The sequence below is a fragment of the Muntiacus reevesi genome, chromosome 2 (genome assembly GCF_963930625.1).
Source record: "Muntiacus reevesi chromosome 2, mMunRee1.1, whole genome shotgun sequence".
Lineage (NCBI taxonomy): Eukaryota > Metazoa > Chordata > Mammalia > Artiodactyla > Cervidae > Muntiacus > Muntiacus reevesi.
In genome coordinates this window covers 164,893,204-164,921,118 of record NC_089250.1, presented here as the reverse complement: position 1 = coordinate 164,921,118, position 27,915 = coordinate 164,893,204, and the positions used below count along the sequence as shown (strand labels likewise).

The 27,915-nt window shown below is 42.2% G+C and overlaps 1 protein-coding gene and 1 pseudogene across 1 annotated transcript in view; both read left to right on the top strand.

Moving 5' to 3' along the window:
* The window catches only part of CPXM2 (carboxypeptidase X, M14 family member 2), a 135,598-nt gene that overhangs the window by 66,309 nt on the left and 41,374 nt on the right, over positions 1-27,915 (top strand). Inside the window, exons 5-6 of the mRNA XM_065923497.1 lie at positions 25,657-25,741; positions 26,724-26,874. Of these exons, the coding sequence (XP_065779569.1) occupies positions 25,657-25,741; positions 26,724-26,874 (236 nt within the window). The remainder of the gene's footprint in view (positions 1-25,656; positions 25,742-26,723; positions 26,875-27,915) is intronic.
* LOC136158355 (L-lactate dehydrogenase B chain pseudogene) lies at positions 20,364-21,628 on the top strand (annotated as a pseudogene).

Sequence of the window (27,915 nt, the reverse complement as noted above, 5' to 3'; positions counted from 1 at the left end):
TGGAGTGGGTAGCCTTTCCCTTCTCCAGGGGACCTTCCCAACCCAGGGACCAAACCCAGGTCTCCTGCATTGCAGGAGAATTCTTTACCAGCTGACCCACAAGGGAAGCTCAAGAATACTGGAGTGGGTAGCCTATCCCTTCTTCAGCAAATCTTCCCGATCCAGGAATTGAACCTGGGTCTCCTGCATTGCAGGCAGATTCTTTACCAGCTGAGCTATGAGGGTAGCTGACACTTAATGGTCCTTAAATGTGGGGCAGTGAGGGGAAGAGAGAACCAGATCGCTGGCAGCGTGAGTGAGCAGGACCCCCTGTTGCTTGCTGTGAAGATGGAGGAAGGGACCACGGGCAGGGAGCGTGGGCGCCTCCGGAAGCTGGAAAATGCAGGGAAACAGTCTCTCCTAGAGTTTCCAGAAGAAATGCAGGCCTGCTGAGCACCTCGATTGCAGGACTTCTGACCTCCAGAACCGTAAGCTGATAAATCTGTGCTGTGCAAACCACCGAGTTGGCAGAAAATTACAGTGGTCCTAGAAAACTAGTAGATCCACCAGGGCAGAAGTAGCCACAGCCCACGAGAGCCCTCCCGTGCCCTGGCTGCCCCTGGCCCCATGCTGTCTGTGGTGTGAGGCCGTGGTGGAGACCTCCAGCTGCCGACCGTGCCTGCCAGGCAGCGTCACGCTCCACTCATGATATCACAGCAGAATCGGGGCCAGTCCTCCTCTCTGCGTTCTTTGGGTTTCCTGTGGGCTGTTTCTTTGGTTCCTTTCTTCTCGATCTCTCAAGCGTCTCTTTCAGATTTGGAGGAATTTAAACACCTTTCTTTTTTTCTTTCTTTTAGTTCTCTGCAGTGGGCTTAACTAGGAACTACCTCCCTCTTTACCCAAATTTATTGAACTTGGCCCCCAAAGTGGCATTTCCCCACCCCCCTCTTTCCCTGGTAGACAATTTTTACTGGAGGTAATGGAAAATAGATAATATTTCTAAGTTTATAACATTCCCTCCAATGATCTGGATTCTTAAATAGCCATGGTAACCAGTCTGAAGTGAAAAAAAAATCTAATAAATCAATGGGCTGGTTTCTCAGTGTCTAACATTTGTCTGCCCTGAGAATGTGGCAGAACCATTTAACTGTGACTGTGGTTCCAGCAGACAGAGGAGGAGAGAGAGAAAGAGAAAAGAGTCAGTATCACTCACGTTCTTGAGTGTTGGGTGTGCCCACGCTTGCTGTAGACCCCCAGATAAACCTTTTCCTCCCATATTGTTTCTGGAAGTCACAAAGGCAAGGTTAGACCTCTGGGGAATAGTGGTCTTGCCCAGAGTTACAACTGGGCCACAGCCAGGATTTGAGGCTGCTAAGGTCTGTCAAAGAGATGATGGACAGGAAGAGGAAGCTGCCAGCTTCCAACAGAAAATTGGCATAAAAACTAGGAGAGAAAAGGGATTTAACAGTGCTTCCCCTACTTGGGATTTGGCCTTCCCTGGCTCAGACGGTAAAGAATCTGCCTGCAATGCAGGAGACCTGGGTTTGATCTCTGGGTTGGGAAGATCCCCTGGAGGAGGGCACGGCAACCCACTCCAGTATTCTTGCCTGGAGAATCCCATGGACAGAGGAACCTGGCGGGCTACAGTTCATGGGGTCGCAAAGTCAGACATGACTGAGCAAGTGATAGTTTCACACAAGAAAGTGGATAGCATCCAGTGCTGTTCACAACGGAGTGAATTAGTTGATGGATGCTCATTTACCAGAAGATGTGTGCTGAAGCTCTTGGTGGTTGTTTTCAAGGTTTGGGGAGATTCTGTCTCTTGTGAGGTGGAGAGAGAGAAGAATCTGATTTTTGTTTGTTCAGTTGCTGTCGTGTCCGACTCTTTGAGACCCCATGGACTGCAGCACGCCAGGCTTCCCTGTCCTTCACCATCTCCCGGAGTTTGCTCAGACTCATGTCCGTTGAGTCAGTGATGCCATCCGACCATCTCATCCTCTGTCATCCCCTTCTCCTCCTGCCTTCAGTCTTTCCCAGCATCAGGGTCTTTTCTAATGAGTCACTTCTTCACATCAGGTGGCCAAAGTATTTGAGCTTCATCTTCAGTATCAGTCATTCAGTGAATAGAATCTGACTAGTAAGAGTTTGCCGTGAAACTCCAGTGTGACAGACTCCCAGTGCGCACCATCAGATCTTACCTTACATCCACTTGATATTAGCCCTTCGACTGATTTGAGCTACTCAGGCTTTCCCCAGTTATTCTCTTTCTTATCATTTTGCTTAGGGTACCTTCCCAGGTACCAGAATTTTGAACTTTTATATGGTTACCGTAATCATTCTCTTAGGTTTATGTCATGCTTAGAAAGACCTTGTCCCTTCTGACAATACAATATAAGTGGTGGTGGTGATGGTTTAGTTGCTCAGTCGTGTCCAACTCTTTGCGACCCTATAGACTGTAGCCCACCAGGCTCCTCTGTCCGTTGGATTCTCCAGGCCAGAATACTGGAGTGTGTTGCCATTTCCTTCTCCACAGTATAAGTAATTTCCCCCATATTTTCTTCTAGCATTTTTGGATAGCAAATTTTACATTGACATTTTAAATCGTGTGGAATGGATTTTGATGTAGGTTATACATATTAGGCTCTTTGTACCTTCACATGGCCATTAAGATGTCCCAACATTATTTTCCATATTACCTCCAACTGCTGTGGTCTAAATATTTGCGTTCTCCCCAAATTTAAGTCCTCATGCCTGATGTGGTGGTATTTATAGGTGGAGCATTTGGTAGCTGATTAGGTCTTGCGAGCAGAGCCCTCATGGTTGGGATTAGCGCTCTCATAAAAGAGACCTCCAAAAGGTCCCCAGCCCCTTCGGTCACGTGAGGACGCAGCATAAGGCCTGTGACCCAGAAGAGGGCCCTCACCTGACCGTGCTGGCCCCCGGTCTCGGGCTTCCAACACTGTGAAAAGTAAACTTTGTTGTTTATCACCCCCTAGTTTATGGCGCTGTGTTACAGCAGCCTCAAGCGACTAAGGCATCAGCTAAAGTGCCCCAACATGATATTCTAAATTCTCGCCTGCCACGGGGTTTGCTTCAGGACTTTCTATTCTGTCTCTTTGCTGTCTCCATGTACCAGCACCACACTGCTGTATCGTTACTATAGCATGTCCTCTTACTGTTCCCTAGATCTAGTTCCTCCTCCTTATTAATCTTTCCAGAATATTCCTGGCTGTTCTTGCCATGTTCTTTTTTCATATGAATTTTGCAAGAAGTCCAAATTATCTCCTAAAAGAATTTGGGTGATGTGTTAGAGGGGAATGCCTTAAGTAATTGTGTTCCCCTCTAACTGGCACCCTTAAGACCAGAGTGTCTTCCTCTTAAATGGCCTTTCCCTTGTGCTCACATATCCCTTTCTAACTGTGCTGTCCTGTGTTTTTTAAAACTGTTTTCCCCCCAGTAGTTCTCTGTGTTAATTGCACGGTTAGTTTTGTAAGAAAGGCTGTGTTATTTTCCATTTGGCAAACAATGTATGTGATCCAGGTTCTCTGAATCCTCTCTAGTATTTGGTCTTGTCACTACAATTTTGTTACTTTAGCTGTTCTCATAGGTGTGTAGTGACATCGCATCATGGTCTTTCTTTGCCTTTGTCTAGTAGCTGATGGTGTTGAACATCTTTTCATGTACATATCTGCTGTCTATATCTTTAATGAAATGTCTCTTCGTATTGTTTGTCTATGTTCTAATTGCCTTGTTTGTGTTTTTACTGTGGTGTATTGAGAGTTCTTTATCATTCTAGATATGTCTTTTGTCAGATATGTGGTTTGCAAATATTTCCTTTCAGTTTGCAGCTTCTCTTTTATCTTCTAAATACTAGCTTTCACACTGGTTTCTTGGAGAAAAAGTTTGTAATTTCAATCAAGTCCAGTTTACTGATTTTTTTCCTTTATGGATTGTGCTTTTGGTGTCATGTCTAAGAACACTTTACTAAAGTCTAGATCCCAAAGATTTTCTTCTTTATTAACTTCTAAAGTTTTGTAGTTTTATGTTTTACATTTAGATGTGTGATTCATTTGGAATTAATTTTTATATAAAGTGTTAGGTTTAGTGATGTTTAATGATACATGCTGCAAACTATTGACATATAATTGTCTGTAGATACGTAATAATTGTTCCAGTGTTATTTGCTGAAAAGACTGTCCTTCTACCATGGAACTGCTTTTGCATCTTTGCTAAAGATTGGTCAGTCATATGTGTATGGATTTATTTCTGCGTTCTCTGCTCTGTTGGGCTGCGTTTCCCAGGTGGTGTTAGTGGTAAATGCCAATGCAAGAGACATAAGAGATGAGGGTTTGATCCCTAGGTTGGGGAGATCCCCTGGAAGAGGGATCTCTATATTCTTGCCCCTCTAATATTCTTGCCTAGAGAATCCTCATGGACAGAGGAGCCTGGAAAGCTACAGTCCATAACGTGGCAAAGAGTAAGACATGACTTGCATAGTGTGTCTGTCCCTCTACTAATAATTAGTACAGTCTTGGTTACTACACCTATATACTATCTTGAAATAGGGTAAATGGATTTTCCCACTTTATTCTTTTTTAAAATTGTCTTAGCTATTGTAGTTCCTTTGCCTTCCTGTATTAATGTTAGAATCATCTTGCTTGTATCTGTAAAAGAATCTTACTGAGATTTGATAGAAATCTCATTAAACTGTGTATCAACTTGGGGAAAATTGACAACTTTACCATGTTGAGTCTTCTACAAATACAATGTTTTTCCATTTATTTAGATCTTATTTTGGTCTCTTTTATCAGCACTTTATAATTTTTAGCGTACAAGTCCTGATAGAGGTTTTATTAATTTGCACTTAATAATAAGAATTTCATGAGCAGTTGTGAATGGTATTGTTTGCTAATATTTTATTTAGGAGTTTTGCATCGATATTCAGATGTGACGTTAGGCTACAGTTTCCTTTCTGTGAACAATTGTTATTGGTTTTTGGTATCAAATCTTCCAAATGAGGGAATATTTCCTTCCTTTTCTATGCTTTGAATACATCTAGACATGAGGTCTCAGGGGAGCTGGTAGGGAGCTCTTTGATGACTGGCCCTCTTTTTGTTATAGCACTCAGGCTGTTTAGATTTTGTCTTTTACATCAGTTTTGAGAAATTCTTTTGTCCTAGAAAATTTGTGTTTTCAAATATATTTGTATTTGATCTAGCAGAGCTCAGAATTGTCTTAAGGATTTTTAAACTTTTTTTCTGATTGATTATTATTTTCTCAGTATTTTAAAGTATTTGTGAATTTCTTCTTTTTCTTACTCAATCATTTGCCTATTGTTTCTTTTCTCTTTTTTAAAGAGCAAGCATTCCTTGTAATTATTTATTAGTTTGGCTATTTTTCTGTTTTTAAATTCCTTATTTTTTTTTAGATTGATTCTTTCCCTTTTTAAGAACTTGTTTTATTGTTCTGTTAACTTCCTGAGTTGAATTCTTAGTTCATTTTTCTTTCTTATTTAGTGATATGTTTATAAGTTTGAGAAACTTGTGCTGACTACTGTTTCTGCTTTATCTTGTGGGTTCTGATATAAAATGTTTTTTATCACTGATTTCTAGACATTCTGCAGTTTCAATTTTGATTTTCTCTTTCATCAAAGATTGTTCAGGAGATTGATTTAAATTCCCTGAGAAAAGAGGATTTGCGATTTTAAATTTTATGCATTTCTCATTATATATGAATATCATCTCTACTTTCTAATTTCATGATGTTTTGAAAGTTTCTTTTGAGACTTAAACTGGAGACAGTTTTTCTCTTAAAGATCCATGAATGTTTGAATAAAAAGACTATTTTTGTTTCCAGACTATGGAACTTTATGTATAGTGGTTAGATTCACATTATTGATTGTAGTATTTAGTCTCCTTCTTATTAATGATCCACCATGGCCTAGTGACACCCGCTCTCTCTCCTTGTATCTCCAGTAATTTGTTTCATTAATGTTGATGCACAATTGCACTCATCTCACACGCTAGCAAAGCAATGCTCAAGATTCTCCAAGCCAGGCTTCAACAGTAAGTGAACCCTGAACTTCCAGATGTTAAAGCTGGATTTAAAAAAGGCAGAGGAACCAGAGATCAAAATTGCCAACATCCTTTGGATCATCAAAAAAGCAATAGAGTGCCAGAAAAACATCTACTTCTGCTTTATTGACTACGCCAAAGCCTTTGATTGTAAGAATCACAACAAAGTTTGGAAAATTCTTCAAGAGATAGGAATACCAGACCACCTGACGTGCCTCCTGAGAAATCTGTATGCAGATCAAGAAGCAGCAGTTAGAACTGCATATGGAAAAACAGACTGGTTCCAAATACGAAAAGGAGTACATCAAGGCTATATATTGTCACCCTGCTTATTTAACTTACATGTAGAGTACATCATGTGAAATGCTGGGCTGGATAAAGCACAAGCTGGAATCAAGCTTGCTGGGAAAAATATCAATAACCTCAATACGCAGATAACACCACCCATATGGCAGAAAGCAAAGGAGAACTAAAGAGCCTCTTAATGAAAGTGAAAGAGGAGAGTGAAAAAGTTGGCTTAAAACTCAATATTCAGAAAACGAAGATCATGGCATCTGGTCCTATCACTTCATGGCAAATAGATGGGGAAACAGTGAAAACAGTGAGAGACTTTATTTTGGGGGGCTCCAAAATCACTGCAGATGGTGACTGCAGTCATGAAATTAAAAGACGCTTGCTCCTTGGAAGAAAAGTCATGACCAACCTAGACAACATATTAAAAAGCAGAGACCTTTGCCAGCAAAGGTCCATCTAGTCAAAGCTATGGTTTTTCCAGTAGTCATGTATGGATGTGAGAGTTGGACTATAAAGAAAGCTGAGCACTGAAGAATTGATGCTTTTGAACTGTGGTGTTGGAGAAGACTCTTGAGAGTCCCTTGGACTGCAAGGAGATCCAACCAGTCCATCCTGAAGGAAATCAGTCTTGAATATTTATTGGAAGGACTGGTGCTGAAGCTGAAACTCCAATACTTTGGCCACCTGATGTGAAGAACTGACTCATTGGAAAAGACCTTGATGCTGGGAATGATTGAAGGCGGGAGGAGAAGGGGGCAATGGGATAAGATGGTTGGATGGCATCACCCACCTGAGTTTGAGTAAGCCGGGAGTTGGTAATGAACAGGGAAGCTTGGCATGATGCAGTCCATGGGGTCAAAAAGAGTTGGACACGACTGAATGGCTGAACTGAATGTCGATGCTGTGGTTTGGTGGATAACTGTTTAATGCCTATTGTGATATGTATCTTTTAGAATCATGTATTGCCATTCTTTGTCTGGTTTAATGCCTTTTTCCCAGTGAATTCAACCTCCAGATTTTACATTTGCTGTCTCAGCTCTCTCTGTATTTGCATTGGCTGATACTTCTGTGCCCATACATCTGTTTCAGTCCTGCTGAATCATTGTGTGTCTCTTGTGTATATCCACAGAGTTGTGTTTCCTCCGATGGTTAAGTTCTGTAATATAGCTCTAGTGGCTCTCTGGCTGATTACAGTTTTATATAATGTTCCAAATATAGTATTTCTCCAGCTATCTGTTAACACCCTGTTATGAACCAATAATTAAATTTATGTAATTCTTCATATCTTATCCTCACCCTCTAACTCCTTCCAATTTTAGCTAATTACCTTTCTTAATATTTACCTTTTCCTATTAAATGTTCCTAAACTCTACTGCCTGATTTGTTACCTTTAATATCTTTTAACCACCTTTCTTCTTCAGCTATTAAAGGCAGGTTAAAGAGAGCCAGGGTACCTGGGTGTGGGTCTCATCCCACCTCTAAGTGAATGGGGAAGCCCCTTAAACTCTGTGCCTGGTGGAGGGGAGATGAGGCAGAGGGGAGCTTGCAGAGGAGACCATAAGCCTACCAGGGAGAGGCAGGAGAACTTTCCACTTTCCATCTGGCCCGTGGTGAGGGACGACTTCTTGTGCTTGTTTCCTTCTCTAAAACAAGAAGAAAATAGCACTTACCACGTAGCATTGATTAAACTAATTCACATGGTGAGAGCAGTGTCTGGTCCACAGTCAGCATCCATAGGTGTTCATAGTTACACCGTAATGATCGTGATTACTGGTACTAGACGAATCTTTATGGTGCAGAGGATGGATCACAGAAGTTGTTCATGTTAATTGCAGCTGAGAGCGGTTAGGAAGCTATGGCACCCTTCTCACTCCGCAGAGCACTTTCTGCGGTAACCCATCCGCCTGTAAAGACCTCACATTTTGCAAAATTGTACACTTAATAGAGCTTATTTGGGCTGGCCTCACAAAACCAAAGCAACTTGGAACCAGAACATCACTAAAACCAACAACAATCCTAATAAAAATATCAGCATAGCTAAAGACATGCTGCATCCTGTGTTCAGATACTTAAAGGGCACTACTTTTCACCACAAAGTGGAGTCACTTGGAAGGGTGGGAGCTGCTATATTATGCTCCTGGAGACAAGGATACACGGGCCTTATCATCTGAGGGCAAGTAGGGGGGGTTTGCAGCTGCAAACTTTGGCGAAATGTGAGACCAGAGACGAAGACTCCGGGTGGTTATCTTTTGCATACTCTTTCTGAACAAAGATAGTAAATAACTGTGCATTCAGCACTTCCGAGTCAGAGCACATGGCTAACCTGAGCAGTGGAAGGTGGGCATCGCACACCATGCTAGAAACTTCCGTGGCCTCTGCCTTCAGTTGAATGGGTATGTCTTCCATTTGGTGGCTGTGACTTGGTGGTACAACCATGGACAATGCTAGAAAGTGATCAAGTATGAACCAAGATGACTCAGGCCTTTTATACATTATTGCTACTCCCTTTCTAATGAGTATCTTCCATGTACACGCATTGAATATCTGTGTGGAACACATGGTGTGATAGGCCCTCATGAAGCCTCCCCAGTGGATTCTCCCCTTTAAGAAATCCATTCCGAATTGTGGTTAAGGCACAAGGTACGTCCAGAAGACAAATGCTTTCCCGTCATCGTCCTCTACCCAGAAGCTTCTGGTCTTCCTGGAACTTCTGGTAGGTGTCCAAGCATCTCAGCAGAAGTTTCCAAACCATGTTTGGTAGTTTTGATTTGGGAGCAAAGGAGACTTTCACATAGGCAAAGACAGGATTCCTCTGGGTGCAGGGCTTTCTGCATTGACCCCGCCCCTTCCGGTCAGTCCATCGAATGACAGTCAGTTGAGCACCGGAGTCCTTGCTGCCCCGTGTCCCTCAGCCCTGGAAGATGTCACGTTTCTTTCTCAAACAGTCACAGCGAAAGGATCTACCTCGTGTTGAGCTGCTTCAGTAGTAAGCATGTTGTATGTGTTAACTTAGTTCCTTACAGCATCCCCGGCAGTCAGCATTTATCCGCTTACTCTTGCAGAGAACTGCAAGGGCCAGAGGTGACACTGTCAGTACGTGGCCAAGTGAGTCTGTGAGCCCAGTTCTTGTTTCCAAGGTGCCATCCAGCGTCAGGAATTGTCCTCAGATTCCTCTGCTTCCTCTCCGTGGCTCCAGTTGAGATGAGAACGTACAGGGCTCCTGTGTGGATTTTGCTTTTCTGATACCATCTCTCCTGCCCTGTAGGATTCTTCCTATTTTCCACGGAGACCTTTCTTACTTGGAGGGGAGAGTTTTCATTCTTCCCTAACTCCCATTCAGGTTGAGAGAAGGTTGAACCCATGATTTTTCTAAGCATGTTAAAAAGTCAAACTCTTTGCTAAGTTTCAAAGCAGTCGTTATTTTTCTCCTTTTTCAGTAACCTTCTGATCTTCAGTTTTCCTTTAAAGTCTGTCTGAAAAATAACATTTAGTGTGGCCAACAGAGTAGTCAATTGGCAATAACACATCTAGAACACAAAGCGGGCGATGGGAAGTAAAAGGCAAAGTGCTTTCCAATTTTCCTCACGTCAGATTCCACTGACTTTCTCTCCAGAGTAACGTAGTAAAATGCGAACTCTTAAAAGAAAAAGAAAAAAAGAAACTCAGCTTTTTAATCCTGCTTTCAGTTTATAGCTGAGATACAAATTGGCCTCAATTCATGCCTGCGTTGGAAGAAAATGACCCTGAACTGGGTGGAAAGAAACTGAGAAAGTGCCAGAGGAGTGAAGCAGAAATGAGAAGTAAATATGGGGGTTTATTTTGTAATTAACAAATCATCTGTGTAATTTAAAGATCAGCTAGCCCTGCTTACAATTAAAAATATTTGCCCATGTCCCCATACCTCTTGGTCCCAGTTCCGGCTGTCTTAAGGCAACTATTGCAAACCCTTTAGCTATTTCTCCTATTTTATTTTTATTAAATCCTGTGTATTCTGAACAAAATGGTTTTAGTACTCTTCCTTGATTCTTTTAAATTATTTGTTATGTGTTGACTTTCAACTATGAAAGGGGAGAATTTAAGTCTCTTATTGAGTTGGCTCTAACACACACACACACACACACACACACACACACACACACGCGCGTGTGCGCACGCACATGTTCTCATTCTGTCTTTGTCTCTCTCTGTCTGTGTGTGTCTCTGTCTCTCCTCCCAAAAGAGTTAGTTATATTATCAATTTTAGCTAAATCAACATTTAGCTAAAATGTTTCCCACATTGCAGATGGGTTCTTTACCAGCTGAGCTATCAGGGAAGCCCCAGTTATATTATCAATTTTAGCTAAATCGACATTTAAATTTTTCATCATGATCATTGTTGAGCTGTTATTCATAGCTAGGTCACATGGTATGCTATAATTAAATTTCCTTTCTTGTGCAACTTTTTTGCTTTTACTGGAGGTAATAATCACTACTTTTTCATGGTTTCCTTCATTTTCTAGTTACCTCTTACTAATTAATTCTAAAGCCTTCTGATAGATCTGAAAAGCTCCTCTGAATGTGTGCATACTAAGAACAAGTCACTGTTTTTCTTCCTGAAGTTATCCTTCCTGGAGCCACGTGGGCTCTGCTGGCATCTGAATTTGTTTGGTTGTCAAGCCTATCGCATCACTTTTGTCTCTTTATCATGCTTGTTGGAATTCTCTTCCTGTCTTTCCTGAGTTCTATTCTCTATTTCTTAGATCCCAGGACTCTCTGTTTTTCTGTTTATTTTAGTGGTACATAGCTTCTGGAAATGGAACTCGGGAGATAGAATTTTGGATTCCTTAAGTGTCTGAAAAAGCGTTTTTATTGACCTCACTCTTGACAGATAGTTTGGAAGCAATTTTCTCTAACAATTTTTAACAGGTTTACTGAGATAATTCCCATATTGTACAATTCACTCATTAAAAGTGTACAGTTCATTGTATTTAACTTATTCAGAGTTGTGGTATCATCACAACATTAATTTATTACATTTCATTGTCCCCAAAACAGACTCCATATTGTTTATCCCTTATTTTTTCCATTTCGTCTTTATCTTCAGTTTTATAAAGAGCTGAGGATATCCATACTTTGACACTTTTGAATTCTTTTTCTCAGTAAAGTTTTAGGGCTGTTTCTATATCCCTTGTGCTAACAACTGTTCAATGTTATGCCATGTTGTAGCTGGCATTTCTTTTTCATTAATTTTTGGCCACACCGCATGCCCTATGGGATTTTAAGCCCCTGACCAGGGATTGAACCTGTGCAGTGAAAACAGCAACTCCTCACTGTGGGACCCCCAGGGAATTCCCTGTAGCTAGCGCTTGGTGTGATCTTGAGGTTTGGAAATTTGTATTTTTCAGTTCTGGGAAATTCTTCTTCTTCGCCTTCTTCTTCTTTCTCCTTTTTATTCTATCTTCATTGTCTCCTGTCAGCTTTTAAAAAAATATTATTTGCATGTTGAATCTCTCTTATTAATTTTTTTTTCTTCACCCTGTTACTTCCTTTTCATCCTTCACATTTCAGCTCAGACACCACCTTCCGGGAGCCCTTTCTCCATCTAGCCTTAGATAAATCAGCACTGCCCTCCATTTAGAAGTTTTGATAAGCAAAGGCACAGTGTCACCTCGTTCAGGGGTGTTCCAGAACGCTTGAAAGAAAACCAGCTTCTGTTCACTGAACATCTTCTGTTCATCACAGCTTCTGTCCATCACATGTGTCTGTCAGGCAGCCGAGCCACCTTCCGTGAACTCACTCAGCCACCACTTTCTTCCTTGGTCATGTATGTGTTTCTGAGTCCTTCCTGGTATTTAGGCAAATCAGCAGGAGAATGTGGAACAAGTTTTATTTGCCAGTATCCATCCTGGTGTTTAAAATGTCATGAACCCTGAAAACCACCCCCATCTCAGTTTCCTTGTTAGGAAATTGCCAATAGCATTTATCTCAAAATAGTTTGAATGAAACAGATGGAGAATTGCCATCTTGTTTTTGACTTATTTGGAGTGGGGTTTCTTGGCCTCCGCACTCTTGGCGTTCTGGGCTGGATAACTTAGCTCTGGGCGTCCATCCTGTGTGTTTTAGGCTGTGAGTGGCATCCTCCTCTATGCACTTGATGCCCCCCAAAGTAGCCCCCGACTTCACTCCCTACCCCTAGTCATAACATTCAGGAATGTCTCAGACCTTGCCAAATGCCCCCCGGGGAGCAGAATCACCGCCCATTGAGAACCACTGCTGGGAGAACCGTGCAGATCTGGGGTCTCTTCCCAGACATGTACAGTTGGTAGCACTGCACTGCCCAGGGCCTGTTGGCACTCCCCAGAGCAGTGGGGGTCCACCCATGTGGTGGGTGGAGTGCTCAGAAGAGCGTATTGGGTCTTGAGCTGGAATTGGAAGTGTTTCTAGAAGCCTCCAGTGCCAATACGATGACCTGCTTGTTGCCAGTTGGGCTCATGATGGGTAAAAAACAGACCGTGCGTGTTTCTGGCAGGTGGCTTCCAACATCCCATAGAAGGAACCACATGTTTTGAGAAATACCAGGAGACTCAACTCTGATAAGTGGATCATGAAGTTAAACATTGATTTGTCAGATGGGAAGGAATTTCCTGAGTGTTGATTTGAATTCTGATTCCACCTTGGGAGAGAGACTGACGTGTTGAGATGGGCAGGGTGACTTAGATTTCTGTGGCTGTGGTTTTCTGGCTAAGCCCTGAGCTTCCCATTCATTGACTGCAGCTAGGGAACCATTGTTTTATCCTGGGGAAGGAGAGAAAGGATTAGAATGAGTCTAAGAACGGAGCTAGAATCCACGTGGGGCCCTTGTGGTGAGCAGGTGTCACCCCCACCAGATGTCCATGTTCTGATCCTGGGACCTGTGAATCTCTTATCTTTCATGGCAAAAGGAACTTTGTAGATGTGATTAAGTCAAGGACTTCGAGATGGAGCAAGTGTTCTGGACTGTTCACGTGGCCCAATCAAAATATGGATTCAGTTCAGCTCAGTTCAGTTGCTCAGTCGTGTCCAACTCTTTGCAGCCCCATGGACTGCAGTGCGCCAGGCCTCCCTGTCCATCACCAACTCCCGGAGTTTACTCAAACTCATGTCCATCGAGTCGGTGATGCCATCCAACCATCTCATCCTCTGTCATCTCCTTCTCCTCCTGCCTGCCTTCAACCTTTTCCAACTGTGCCCAGAGAAGACGTGACTACAGTAGAAGACTGGTTACAGAGATGCAACACCACTGGCTTCAAAGATGGAGCAAGAGGACCATCAGCAGAGGAAAGTGGGCGCCTCTAAGACCTGAAACAGGCGAGGAAACAAAAGTCCTTCCCTGGAGCCTCCAGACAGGAACCAGCCCTGCTAACACCTTGACCTTAGGCCTATATTTTGCAGAACTGTGCAATAATATATTTCTGTGGTCTTAAGACAGTAAATGTGGTAATTTATTACAGCAGCCATAGGAAACTGACATAGCTCTCAAAGTCTAGAGGTCAAAATGAGAGTCCAGTGAGCATAAAGCCCAAAGCAGGAGGACTTGGGAGCAGACATTCTGTAATGAACACTGATCCTTTGATTCATGTGATAACTGTGGGTCTACTAGATGTGTGTGTGTGTGTGTGTGTGTGTGTGTGTGTGTGTGTGTGTGTGTGTGTGTGTGTGTTATGCATGCGTGTGAGTGGGCATGTTTGTACTGGCCAGAATACAGAGCTTTGCAAGCTGGAGAGACATGGCCTGCTCTGGGCAGAAACCAAAATTCCAGACTACTGGGAAAGCTTTATATCCTATTACTTACAGTCCATCATCCAGACATATCTGTTCCAATTTGTTACTTAATTTTCCTTGTCTGGTCCTATTATTTTTATCAGGAGGTTTGAAAGAGGATGGGATTATATTTCCAGTACATCTGCTATGTTCCTGAGTACCAGCGTTGATGCATATCTATACACGAGCTCATTTGGTCTTCACAAATGACAGTTGTTAGAGGATAGTGATGATGCAAATCTGCTCTCTGACTGCGTTGTCTGTTGCTCAGAAGCACAGTGAAAGATGTTGGGAAGGATTCATGAGATCAGGTAAGATCAGGTTGGTGACTGATCTGGGGATACTAAAATTCTGTACCCAGAGTCAAGGGAAAGGAGGAATTTGATGAAAACCAAAGACTGGGAGACTAGAGCTTCCAGGATGAAGAAGCAGGAATGAACAAAATCTGACCCTTTCCTCCCAGGTCGCAGCCACATCCTTGATGAGACACTTGACTTGTTCTTCTGAGATACAGTAAGGTCATGTGTATGGAAACAGTTTGTAAACTGAAGGCTGGGGGCGTATGAGTTATTATTAGGAAATGTTAGTATAGTTGCTCTTTCAAAGAAGGGGAAAATTGTATATTTATAAGAAGTTGGTGGTGATGGTTTAGCTGCTAAGTTGTATTCGACTCTTGATCCTATGGACTGTAGCCCAAGCTCCTCTGTCCATGGGATTTCCCAGGCAAGAATACTGGAGTGGGCTGCCATTTCCTTCTCCAGGGGATCTTGCATCTCCTACATTGGCAGGTGGATTCTTTACCACTGAGCCACCAGGGACGCCCCTTATAGGAAGTTACCAGGGCAAGTATTTTTGTTTTTTCCTTAAAATATGTTTTTAAGAGTGAATGTAGCATCTTCACATACATCCTGTCCCAAGAGATGATTGGACCTTTTCCCTGTGCAGAAGCTTAGCCCACGACATTCAGATAAATATTTTGTCTTTCTCATTGTGTAGTGTTTGATGGATACAAAAGCCTTTCTGTAATATACACTTAAATGTGTGCATGCTCAGTTGCTTCCGTCGTGTCTGACTCTGTGTGACCCTTTCAATGGTGACCCACGAGGCTCCTCTGTCCATGGGATTTTCCAGGCAAGAATACTGGAGTGGGTTGTCATGCCCTCCTCCAGGGGATCTTCCCGACTCAGGGATTGAATGCATGTCTCTTGGTAGGCGGGTTCTTTACCACTAGCGCCACCTGGGAAGCCCATATTACTTAAGGTAGTAAGTATCATAATAAAAGACTTCCCTGGTAGCTCAGACAGTAAATAATCTGCCTGAAGTATGGGACACCTGGGTTCGATCCTTGGGTCAGGAAGATCCTCTGGAGGAGGGAATGGCAACCCACTCCAGTATTCTTGCCTAGAGAATCCCATGGACAGAGGAACCTGATGGGCTACAATCTGTGGGATCACAAACAGTCAGACACGACTGAGCGACTAACATTTCATTTTCATCATAATAAAACCAACAGTCACAAACCCACTGCACAGCTGAGGAGCTGGAACATTGCTAATACTGTTTAAACTATTTATGTTTCAACATAAACTATTTCCTCATCCTGCCTAGATGCTTCTTCCCAGAAGTAAAACTGTTCTCTTTATTATTTATCTATTATCCCCTTGCCTTTTAAAAACAATCTTATCACACATGCAAAAATTTTCCTTTTTTTGAGATTTATAAGAATGATTTTGTACTTTATTTAGCTTTTTTAACTTGTCTTCCCCCCAAAATTATGCTTCAGAGGATCATTCATGTTGCCTATAATTGTAGTTCGTTAATTTGTTCTGTGTTTGACCTTGTAAATTGGTTGTTGTTGCTCAGTCACTAAGTCATGTTTGACTCTTTGTGACCCCATGGACTGCAGCAGGCCAGGCTTTTCTGTCCTCCACCATCTCCTAGAGTTCACTGAAATTCACGTCCACTGAGTCGGCGATGCTCTCCAGCCATCTCATCCTCTGCCACCCTTTCTCCTTTTGTGTTCAGTCTTTTCCAGCATCAGGAAAATGATGACTGACGTTTCCAATAAGTCATCTCTTCACATCATGTGGCTAAAGTATTGAAGCTTCAGCATCAGTCCTTCCGATGAATATTCAGGGTTTATCTTCTTTAGGATTGACCATATGCCACCATTTATCTGCTCTCCTTCATGGAGATTGGATTGATCCCTTTTCAATTTTTTATTATTTTATTATACATTTTTTTGGTCTTAAAAATAACATTGCTGTTAACATTCTTGTATATATCTCTTGGAGCACATGTACAACGGGATCTTCGTGGTATGTACTTGGAGTAGAACTGCTGAGGTGGAAAGTATGTAAATGTTGAGTTTAGTGGAATAATGACGAGTCATTTTCCAGAGTGCTTGTCCAAGTAGCCTCTCCTTCTCCAGACATGTTTTAGAGTTCTTGTTGTTCCACATTCTCACCAGCATTTGGTATTGCTGTTCTCCTAAATTTTCAATACAAACATTGTCTTTTCAGTATGAAGCAGTATCTTCCCTTGTCGTCCTAACTTTCTTTTCCCTAATCACTAATAGGGTTGAGCTTCTTTTCCCATTTTTACTTGCCTTTTTGTTACCGTTACTGTGAAATACCTTCCATGTTTCTTGCTGTTTATGTTGTGTTTTTCCTTTGTCTCATTGCTTTATAGAGTTAAAAAATATATATCCTGAATACTAATCCTTTTGTTAATTAAATGTGCTCAAAATATATTCTCCCAGCTTAAGGTTTCTATTACTGGTTTCTTTATGATGTCTCTTGAAAAGTGAAAATTTTTTATTTTTAGTTAGTTCAATTTGTTTGTATTTTATGATTATATTGTGTCATGTAGAAAATCCTTTCATGCCTCATGGTTACAAAGTGATTCTCCCATATGTTCTTTAATTTTTTTAAGTTTCGCTTCTCACATTTAGTAGTTGATACTTCTGGTTATGATTTTTGTAAAAGATGTGAAATATCAGTCCAGTTTCAACTTCTTTTTATATTAATATCCAGTTGCCTTCAGACAGGTTTTGTAATAGTTTATTTCCCATTGCTTCCCTGATAGCTCACTTGGTAAAGAATCTGCCTGCAATGAGGGAGACCTGGGTTCGATCCCTGTGTTGGAAAGATCCCCTGCAGAAGGGAAAGGCTGCCCACTCCAGTATTCTGGCCTGGAGAATTCCATGGACGGTATAGTCCATGGGATTGCAAAGAGTTAGACACAAATGAGTGACTTTCACTTTCACATTTCCCATTGAAATAAGACATCTCTGTCAAGTTTATATGTGCGTGGGTTTGTTTCTGGGCTCTCAATTTTGTTCTATTTATAATGTGTCTTAATTACTAAAACTTTAAAATAAGTCCTAGTATCTTAATAGGGCAATTACTGCTCACCCTGTTTCTTTTTCCTGTGAAGTGTCTTGATTATTTTCTTCCATGTAAGTTTTAGTATCAGTTTGTCAAAGTTTCTTTAATATGCTATTGGGATGTTTTGCTTAAAATTGACATACTTTTCTCTTCATGGGAATAGTATATAAATCTCCACTTATTTATGTCTTTTAAAATGTCTTTCAATAAAGTTTTCTCCATACATGTCCTGTAAATCTTTTGTTTTATTTCTATGTACTTTATTTTTGGCTGCCGATGTATAAAACTGTGGTCAATTTTTGTATAGTTGCCTTATGTCCAGTCATCTTGCTGAACTCTCTTATCAAGTCTAGTAACTTTTCTAGCTTCTTTTGAGTTTTCTTTGTAGATTGATAAATTCTTTGGGATCTGAATTTTTTGCTTCTTGCTTCTGCTACTTCTTTCCCATGGAGGATGTTTTCTTGTATGTTTAATGATTTTTTATTTTAATTGTGAGTGTTTGTATAGTGGAACTTATTGAAATTGTTGAGAACCTGACTTGAAGATTCTTTTCTTTAGAGAGGATTCATGGGTGCTTCTTTGGGGAACCAGGTGGATGCTAATGTTTTGAAGCCATTTCAGCCCCTTTTGAGAGCCCAGGAAAAAGTCCCTGAATCAGCTTTCCTGTCTTTTGTTGTCCCCAGGCTGTTTTGATTCCAGCACTGCTATATGCATTTTTCTCTGGGGCAACTCTGCTCTTTTTCTTTGCTCACTGTTCATGGTTTTTTTTTTTTTTTTTCGGTTCACAGATCTTTTTTTGTTTTTGTTTTCCCCCTTGGAGATTTCCTTGACTTGCTTTCTAGCACTCTGATGTTTTAAAACATTCAGTTGTTTTAATGTAACCAGCATCTAGTTGTAATGAAGTAGAAAGCTGTGTAAGTATTTAGATGATGGACTTTCTTGGCTTTTGTTTCAGCCAGATTAACATCAAGTTAATTATCTGAATGTGTTCCAGTTTTTTTTTTTTTTTTTTTCTTTTGTAAGCCCACCTCCTGTTTCCTCATCTGAAGTAAGGCTGGTTTGGTGGGAATCTCATATAAGGATAGGATTTGGGGGGAGGGGGCATTTTTTTTTTTTTTTTCTGTTTTTGTTTTAAGTGAGGGAGGTGGCTGGAGCCCAAAGGAGAGTCAGCGTGGCCTCTCAATCTTTCTGCAGTTGGGAAGTCTTTGACATTAAACCCTTTTTTACTTGGGCTGCTTTGCTTTTAGTTGAACTCTCCAGTCACAGAGAATTAAATGTCAAGGTGGTTTTGTGATGTGGAAAATCTCTCTGAGGGAACTGGAAAAAAGCCACAAAGTGCTGTGAATTTCAAGTCTTCCCCAAGGATTAGGAGACCAGGAAACACTGGGCATTATAGCTCTGATTTTTGAAGCTGGGTCCTAATCACAGTGGATGTGTCTGTCACAAAGAATGAAATACGTGACTTTTTCCTTCGATAAGGAGAATGTTGCATTCATTAGCCTACCCCCTGCCTCCTTCATTCCTCTGGGCTGCATGCCCTTTCTCTGTCCTGCACAGCCTCCTGCACTCACCTCATCACAGCACTTAATCAGTCTCTTGAAATTTCTAGTTTCCTTGCCCCTCGCCCTCATTAACCTGTAAACATCTCGAGTAAACAGATCCCTCATTAACCTGTAAACATCTTGAGTAAATAGATCGTGTATGCTTTGTCTTTGCAGTTCAGAGGCTGATTGAATGGTATTTGCAGCGTAGTAGCTGCAGGGTTAGGAACAGGACTTAACACATTCCACGTTGCCTTAATCTTTTCAGGCAGATAGAACTTTCAGACACAATTCAATCCCACCCCAGCATTACTGATTGGCAAATCTCTCTATCACCCTGGATTATCGACCTTCTTAAATTTAATTCAAAAGTAATTAATTCTTAATTTCTTTATAGCTGTGACAGCCCCGATTGTTATCATTACTAGGGCCTGAAGGGTTAGGCTTGGATATCAGTGGTTCTCTGAAAGTGTCTGAAGGGAGCATCTGAGTTATGTTTACAGTTCAACTGCTAGTCCTAGATGCTGGTATGGTATTTGGTAGTATATTAATTATGATTTATTGTTCATGCGAAAAACTCAGATTTATGGAGCAATTATTATGTTCCAGGCACTGTGCTCTGGCTCTACATGCATTATCTCATTCATCCCTTACTCACTGTGCAAAGGCGTAGAATGATCTTACAGTTGCCTTGCAGCTGGAGCTCAGAGGTCACGACTCTCATGAAGGTCCCAGTTGCTAAGTGGAAGGACTAGGAGTTTTTTTTTTTTTTAGGACTAGGAGTTTAGTTTGGGCTTCTTGACCTCAAAGCCTGAGGCCTTAATCAATGTGCTATAGCATCTCTCAATGTATAAGCGAATATATATATATATAAAACTTCCTGGTAGGTAGCCTGATTATTTTTGGAAAGATTAAGCAGCTTGTCAAGTGTATGTAGTTAGTAAACAACAAAGATGGATTTAAGCTAAAATGGTTCGTGCTCATTTCTCTACTCCCGCTCTCACTGTACTTTTACTAAATGTCACAGCAATAGTTTCAAAATGTGTGTGTATAAATGAAACGATGCCTCAGAAGCTAATGAAACCAAATTTTTTAAAGTACTGAAAGAAAATAAAATGTCAATCTAGAATTCCCAGAAAAAAATGTCATTCATAAATGAAGGTGAGACAAAGCCTATTAAGACAATAAAAACCTAAAAACTTATTGCCAACTTATCAGCTTTAAAAAAGTGTCAGCTCCCTCCTTGCTGATCCTACGCCGAGGAGACTCACGCTGCTGACCTCGTCTTCTTCGTGCAGCCCTCACCACTGTCTGGAGAACTTTCTTTCCCCTGGGCACAATGGCAACGCTTAAGGACAAACTGATTGCACCAGTTGCAGAAGAAGAGGGAACGATCCCAAACAACAAGATCACTGTAGTGGGTGTTGGACAAGTTGGTATGGCATGTGCCATGAGCATTCTGGGAAAGTCTCTGACTGATGAGTTTGCTCTTGTGGATGTTTTGGAAGATAAACTCAAAGGAGAAATGATGGACCTGCAGCATGGGAGCTTATTCCTTCAGACACCAAAAATTGTGGCAGACAAAGATTACTTTGTCACTGCCAATTCCAAGAGCGTGGTGGTAACTGCAGGAGTTCGCCAGCAAGAGGGGGAGAGTCGCCTGAATTTGGTGCAAAGAAACGTTAACGTCTTCAAGTTCATCATTCCTCAGATCATCAAGTACAGTCCTGACTGCATCATCATTGTGGTTTCCAACCCAGTGGATATTCTCACATATGTTACCTAGAAACTAAGTGGATTACCCAGGCACCGTGGGATTGGGAGTGGATGTAATCTGGATTCTGCTAGATTTCGCTATCTTATGGCTGAAAAACTTGGCATTCATCCCAGCAGCTGCCACGGATGGATTTTGGGAGAACATGGTGACTCAAGCGTGGCTGTTTGGAGCGGAGTGAATGTGGCAGGTGTTTCTCCCCAGGAACTGAATCCAGAAATGGGAACAGACAATGATAGTGAAAATTGGAAGGAAGTGCATAAGATGGTGGTTGAGAGTGCCTATGAAGTCATCAAGCTAAAAGGATATACCAACTGGGCTATTGGGTTAAGTGTGGCTGATCTTATTGAATCCATGTTGAAAAATCTATCCAGGATTCACCCAGTGTCATCAATGGTGAAGGGCATGTATGGCATTGAGAATGAAGTCTTCCTGAGCCTTCCATGTGTCCTGAATGCTCGGGGGTTAACCAGCGTTATCAGCCAGAAGCTGAAGGATGAAGAGGTTGCCCAACTCAAGAAGAGTGCAGATACCCTCTGGGGCATCCAAAAGGACCCAAAGGACCTGTGACTTCTGGCTGCGAGGCTGTAGAAAGTTAAAACTACAATTTGATTAACCACAAGCCTTTAGTTTGCGTCCATGTATATGGAGCACAATTCGCTTTTGTCTTCCTAAGTCTGTGAATCTGGGCTCCCAGAATCAAAGCCCATGCTTGCTATTAAAGCTTGCAAGATGAGTCCTTGAACAAATAAAATAAACCACCTAGCTAGCGTTAAAAAAAAAAAAAAAAATGAGTATCAAAGAATGTTCTTCAAGCAGAAAGAATATTGTCCCAGATGGAAATATGAAAATGCAAAAATAAATGAAGGCTAGCAGGAAGGTTAAATAAGTAGGTTTATAATTATTTACCATACAAAGCAGTAGTAGTAAGTATCTTAGAAAATTTAAAGAATTTATAGAATTAAAAATAAATTCCAAAGTCATGCAAAAGGCCGAGGGATTAATGGACTTAAATTATTGCATGGTTCTAGTATTATCATGAAAGTATTAGACATTAAAATTTGAATAAGACTACTATTTCAAGGATACATGTGTAATCTCTAGGCTAGTTGTGAGAAGAATAGTGTGAATATTCAACTAGTCAGTTAATAAAGAAAAAAAATAGAATAATAAGAATATTTGATCATAAAATGAAAATTCAAAAAGGAAAATGAAATAGATGGGTCAAATAGAAAAGAAATAATAAGGTGGTAAATATAAATCTAAATATAATACTAATTAAATTTAAATGAACTATATTATCCAATAGAAGAATAATATTATCATACTGTACCTAAGAAAAAAATCCATGAGAGACAGAGACACAGTTTAAATAGTTTAAATTTAAACTGTGTCAGAGGTTAAAAGTAAAGGATTAGGAAAAATATCAATCTTAACCAAAACAAAGCATGGTTAGCTATCCTACTATCACACAAAATAGCTGTAAGGCAAGAGGCATTGGTAGAAATTAAAAAAGGATATTTCATAATCATAAAAGTCAATCTGCAAAAAATATATCACAATCTCAAGTCTGTATGCACTCAACAACATAGCTTCATAGTATATATAGCAAAAGTTGAGAGAACTAGCAGAAACAAATAAACTCACAGTCAGTTTGGCATTCTTTTTTACATACTTCTTTCTATAACTGTTAGAAAAAGCATATAAAAAATCAAGGATGCAGAAGACCGGAACAACACAGTTAATCAGTTAAGCTCAGTTGCTTCAGTCGTGTCCTGCTCTTGGCGACCCTAGAGACTGTAGCCCAGCAGGCGCCTCTGTCCGTAATATTCTCTAGGCAGGAATGTTGGAGTGGGTTACCATGCCCTCCTCCAGGAGATCTTCCTGGCCTGGGGATCAAACCCATGTCTCATGCCTCTCCTGCATTGCAGGCAGATTCTTTACCACTGAGCCACCAGGAGAGCCCAGCATTTGTGCAAAATTATATGTGTGGAACATTGCATGCAGCAGTCACAGAATTGCAGTGAGTTTTAGTGCACGTGGAACGTTAGCCAAAGCTGCCTACATGCTGAGCCATAAAGGAAGTCTCAACAAAGGATCACCATGATTCAAAGTATGTTCTCTGTTCACAATGAAATTAAACTAGAAACCAGCAGTAAATAGATAACCGGAAAACCTCTAGTACCTGGAAATTTTAAATTGTACTCTTAAATAGTTCATGGTCAAAGAAGAAATCACAACTGAAATTCGTATTTTGAACTGAATCCTAATAGTTTAAAGGTAAACAGGGGACAGGACAGGAGGAGTCCAGGCAAATGCAACAGTGTGTGCAAAGGCCCTGAGGCAAGAGAGAGTGTAATCAGTATCAGGAATTGGAAGAAAGAGCATGGAAAACAAGAGGTAAGCAAGGGTTTTGTAGAATATGATGAAGAATTTGGTCTTAATGCTAAGATAAGAGTGATATTTTAAGCAGGGGGTGATGTGATAATATTTCATTAAGAAAAGTAAGCCTCTGACTGCAGGATAGATTGAAGGGCAGTTTAAATTTCAGAAGACTGTTTGGAGGCAACTGCAGTAGTCCTGGCTGGAGAGAACAGACTGGATGGTGGCAGTGCTGCTGGGGGACGTGGGAGGTTCTAGAAAGCTCTGGGAGGTAAAAATTGACAAAACCTGGTGATGAATTCACTATCAGGGAGAAAGGGAGGGTGGGGAACCAAGGAGGACTCTGGGATTTTGTTGCCCTGGGTGGATGGCAGTATTTTTCCTGAGGCAAGGGCTCCCAGGTTGGGGTACAGAGTGGACGAAGTGAATCAGTTGGTTTGGGTGCAGGTTCAGTTTGAGACGTGGCTGAGATGCTAAGTGGAGAGGTCAGATAGGCAGGAGGACATGATGTAGGTGTGCAGGTCAGAAGAGAGGGCTGAACCACATAAGCATTGATCACCCTTCGGACGCAAGTGTTGAATTGGTTCGTGTTTGTTTTTTATTAAGTTTGAGAAATTATTATTTGGTTTTCATTCTTTTTTTTCTCACTCCCCTTTCCTTTGGAGAACTTGTTTGAATTTTTCTTTCCATCCCTCTCTTTTTGTTTATGTGCTTCTTTTGAGCATGCTCAGTTGTGTCTGACTCTTTGCAACCCCATGGACTGTACCCACCAGGCTCCTCTGTCCATAGGATTTCCCAGGCAAGAATACTGGAGTGGGTTGCCATTTCCTACTCCAGGAGATCTTCCTGACCCAGGGATCGAGCACGTGTTTCTTGCGTCTCCTGCATTGGCAGGCAGATTCTTGACGACTGTGTGACCTGGGAAGCCCAGCTTCTTTTGAGAGGCTTCCTAAATTCATCTCCACTGTGCAGGATACACCCCTCCTCTCTGCCGCCTGCCTGGCGGGGTCACCATGGGGCATGATCAGCAGAAAAACAGATGGCAAAGGAACTAAGGATGCAAGCCATTGGGAAAAGATTTGAATGTGGGAAACAGGTTGCTATTTGGGGTGAAGATAATTTTCCAGTGCAAAGGATCTGAGCACTTGCCGAAGTGCCTTTCAGAAGGTTTGCTTATTAGGCCTTCACACACAGGCATGGGCCCAAGTCCTTAACCTCCCTAGGAGGAGCGTGTTACTTGATAAATCCTGGCTTCCAGCAGGTACTCACACAAAGCTGGTGGGCAGGCGAAAGAAGAAGGGAGAAGGTTCAGCTGAAGGTTAGTTCCCAAGCTTGTATAAAAGAATAATAACTTTTGGGTTTCCCTGGTAGCTCAGATGGTAAAGAAGAGCAGGAGAACAGGGTTCGATCCCTGGGTCAGAAAGATCCCCTGGAGAAGGGAATGGCAACCCACTCCAGTATTCTTGCCTGGAGAATCCCATGGACAAAGGAGCCTGGCAGGGGAACTTTCTTGCAATCTATCTGGATCCTGAGTCCAAGGAGATTCCGCAGTCAGAAAACAAGGATTCCGAATGCTTCAGCTGGTGGAATGTTCTAAGAGATTAGTCCACTGGTGCTTTTAGTTCCAATATTTTAGAAAATTTAAAAAGGAAGATGCTCGGGAAGACTTTTCTCCATTGCTTTAACAAATAATGTTATAAAAAACTGAGGCAGAGGGGGGAAGAAGGCTTTTTTTTTCTTTTTTTTTTTTGCCTAGCCTACCACATTGACCTCCATGCTGGGAAGTCAAATTTTGGCTCTTTTTCCCTCAGTAATTTCTGTGCAGTAGGATGTGGTGACAGGGGTCTGGCCTGGGGCCCGGATATCTCTGGATTATTGCTGAGGGTGGGGTCAGGGAATTGTCTGCCCGGCTCTGACAGCCAAGGAGAAACCTACTATCTCTCAGAGACTCAGGCTGCTGTGTTTGTGGTTGGTGGGATCTCCTTTGTTACGTTCCCAAATCAGTTTTCCAAATGGTTTCTAGACTGACTTTTCCACGTTTACTGAGATTCCTTTTCCGTGTGGAACTCTACTACCGTGTGTGACGTCAGTGTTCAATATAAACAAACATGCAAGTATTTGTGAATCTTTATGTGCGTGACAAAATTTTAATGTTTATTGGGGGCCAAGCATTATCCTAAGTGTTTAAAGGGTATGAAACCATTTACCGCTTACATTAATATTTTAAGCTTGGTGCTTTTGTGATTCCCATTTTGTGGATGAATAAACTGTAGCATAGATGGGTCTCTGAACTAGCTAAGGCCATAGGGAGGGTGAGGGCTGGGCCAGGGTGTGACCCCACGCTGTCCACCTCTGGGACCCAATTTGCCCTTTGATGTACCTCTGTGTGGAGGAGGGAAACCTTTTGAAGTGCATAGTCCCAATGATGTTTTATTTTTTCTTAGGAGTGACTGGGTGACCTCCTATAAGGTCATGGTGAGCAATGACAGCCATACGTGGGTCACTGTTAAGAATGGATCTGGAGACATGGTGAGTCCCCTCTAACCACGCCCTGGGGATCTGGCTGTCAGGGCTCTCAAGAGAGAGGCAGTGGACACCCAGCCAGTGTTTGCACCTGGATGTTGGCTGATTCTGTCCCAACTCAAACTAACCATCCAGTCTCATGGATGATGACCCGATATCCATGCCCTGAAGCTCAGAACCACGTGGTCCACATTCAGGGCTCGTGTAAAAGTCAGAGTTGCTGGGATGTGGTATCTTCCGCAGGTCACAGGTCAGCCCTGGAAGATCAGTGGCATGTGGGTTATGTTGGTGCCCACACGGCTCTTCGGTTATAACAGTTCCTGAGCTTACTTTCATTACCTGGTCTTTCAGCTCCCTGCCTCCCTCCAGGTTAGCCAGTTCTGACCCTGTCACCCTCTCTCTCGGGTTCTCAAGTTCCTATCACGGTGCTCAGTACCGTCCACAGTCTGCTGCAGCCTCTGTTTTGACCTTCTTTCCCATTCTCAGCCCCCACCTTGCACCCACTCCTCTGTGTTCCAGGAGAAGTGAGACAGTTGCTCTTCCCCTGAATCCAGTACCTGGGCTCCTCCAGCCATCACTTCCTTTCCTCTAGAATCCCTCCCATTCCTGCATCTCGAGTTTTCCTTCAAGGCCAGTTCAAACAGCACCTCATCCCCAAAGCTTCACCTGGTTTTTCCTTCTTCCGAAATCCCAAAGTTCTGTGTCTGTCTCTCTGCCATGACGCTAATAGATTGCTCCTATGATATCTAAGTTTAACCCTCCTCCTCCTCCCTGCTCCACCCGCATTAGATGGGTGCTTGCTGAGGGCAGGGTCCAGGCCTGATCCGTTTCTCCTCCCCATCTGACCCCCACCCCCCCGCCCCAAATGCCAGCCTCACATTTAGGTGTGCCTTAATGAGATCTTGTGGACTGAGTGAATTACTGACTCTTTCATGACTTGATAATCAAGCTCTAAAAGAGTCTCCTTTTCCCCCTTGTGCATAAATAGATATTTGAAGGAAACAGTGAAAAGGAGATCCCTGTATTGAACGAGCTGCCCGTCCCCATGGTGGCACGCTACATCCGCATAAACCCCCAGTCCTGGTTCGATAACGGGAGCATCTGCATGAGGATGGAGATCCTTGGCTGCCCATTGCCAGGTGGGTCCGCCCTTCTGTGCTTCCTGCAGGGAGGGAACGCCGGTGGAAGACAGGTGCTTCGCCAGCAAGGTGAATAAAAATAAGCCCCACAGTCTTTTTCTCATCTAAGAAAATTACCACATCTATTGCAATATATTTAGAAAACATAGGTAAACAAAAAGAAAATGAAAATCTCCCAGAACCCCACTCAGAAACACCATGACCATTTGGGGTATTAAGGTGACATACCAGCTGTGGTTTTGTCCACTGGGACTTTAAGATGATGCTTATTTCAAGGTTGAAACTTCACCCAGCACTGCTGCTCAGAAGCAGGCAAAAAATTACATAAAAATTTTTGGTAACATGTTTAGTTGCCTTTGAGTGCTCTTGCCACACTGGTTAGAGGACGTGGCAGAAGTTGATTTCAAACTTGATCATGCATATAGTCTTTTTCAGTTTACGTGGTGAAGTCTCTTTTTGTTTAAATACCTTCACTTGGATGCCTGTATCTTTGGGTGCTTGTTCCTTTAGGCTGTGTTCCCCTTGCCGTGTTTTCACATGATGGAATTGGGTGTAACCCCAGGGTAGAAGGAAAAAAAGGGCTTGAATTAACATGCACTTTTTGCATGTGGACCTTTGCTGGTGTCTGCTCTGGACAAGCCTATCTGGTCTGGTTTGCAGTTCTGTCGGCCTTTCAGAACCTAGGGATTTGTGCCTGTATGGAGCCTTTTGTGGGCTTCCCTGGTGTCTCAGATGTTGAGAATCTGCCTGCGATGCAGGAGATCCAGGTTTGATCCCTGGGTCAGGAAGATCCCCTGAAGAAGGGCATGGCAACCCACTCCAGTATCCTTGCCTGGAAAATCCCATGGACAGAGGAGCCTGGCGGGCTAGAGTCCTTGGGATCACAGAGGATCGGACACAGCTGAGCTACTGACACCACTACCTCTACTGGAGACTTTTGTGGCAGCTTCTTCATCCTCACCAGACATCTCCAGGGGCAGGAAGCTGGCCTCCAGGACATTCCTAAGGCCTTTCACCAGAGCCTCTAGGAATTTCCCCCTC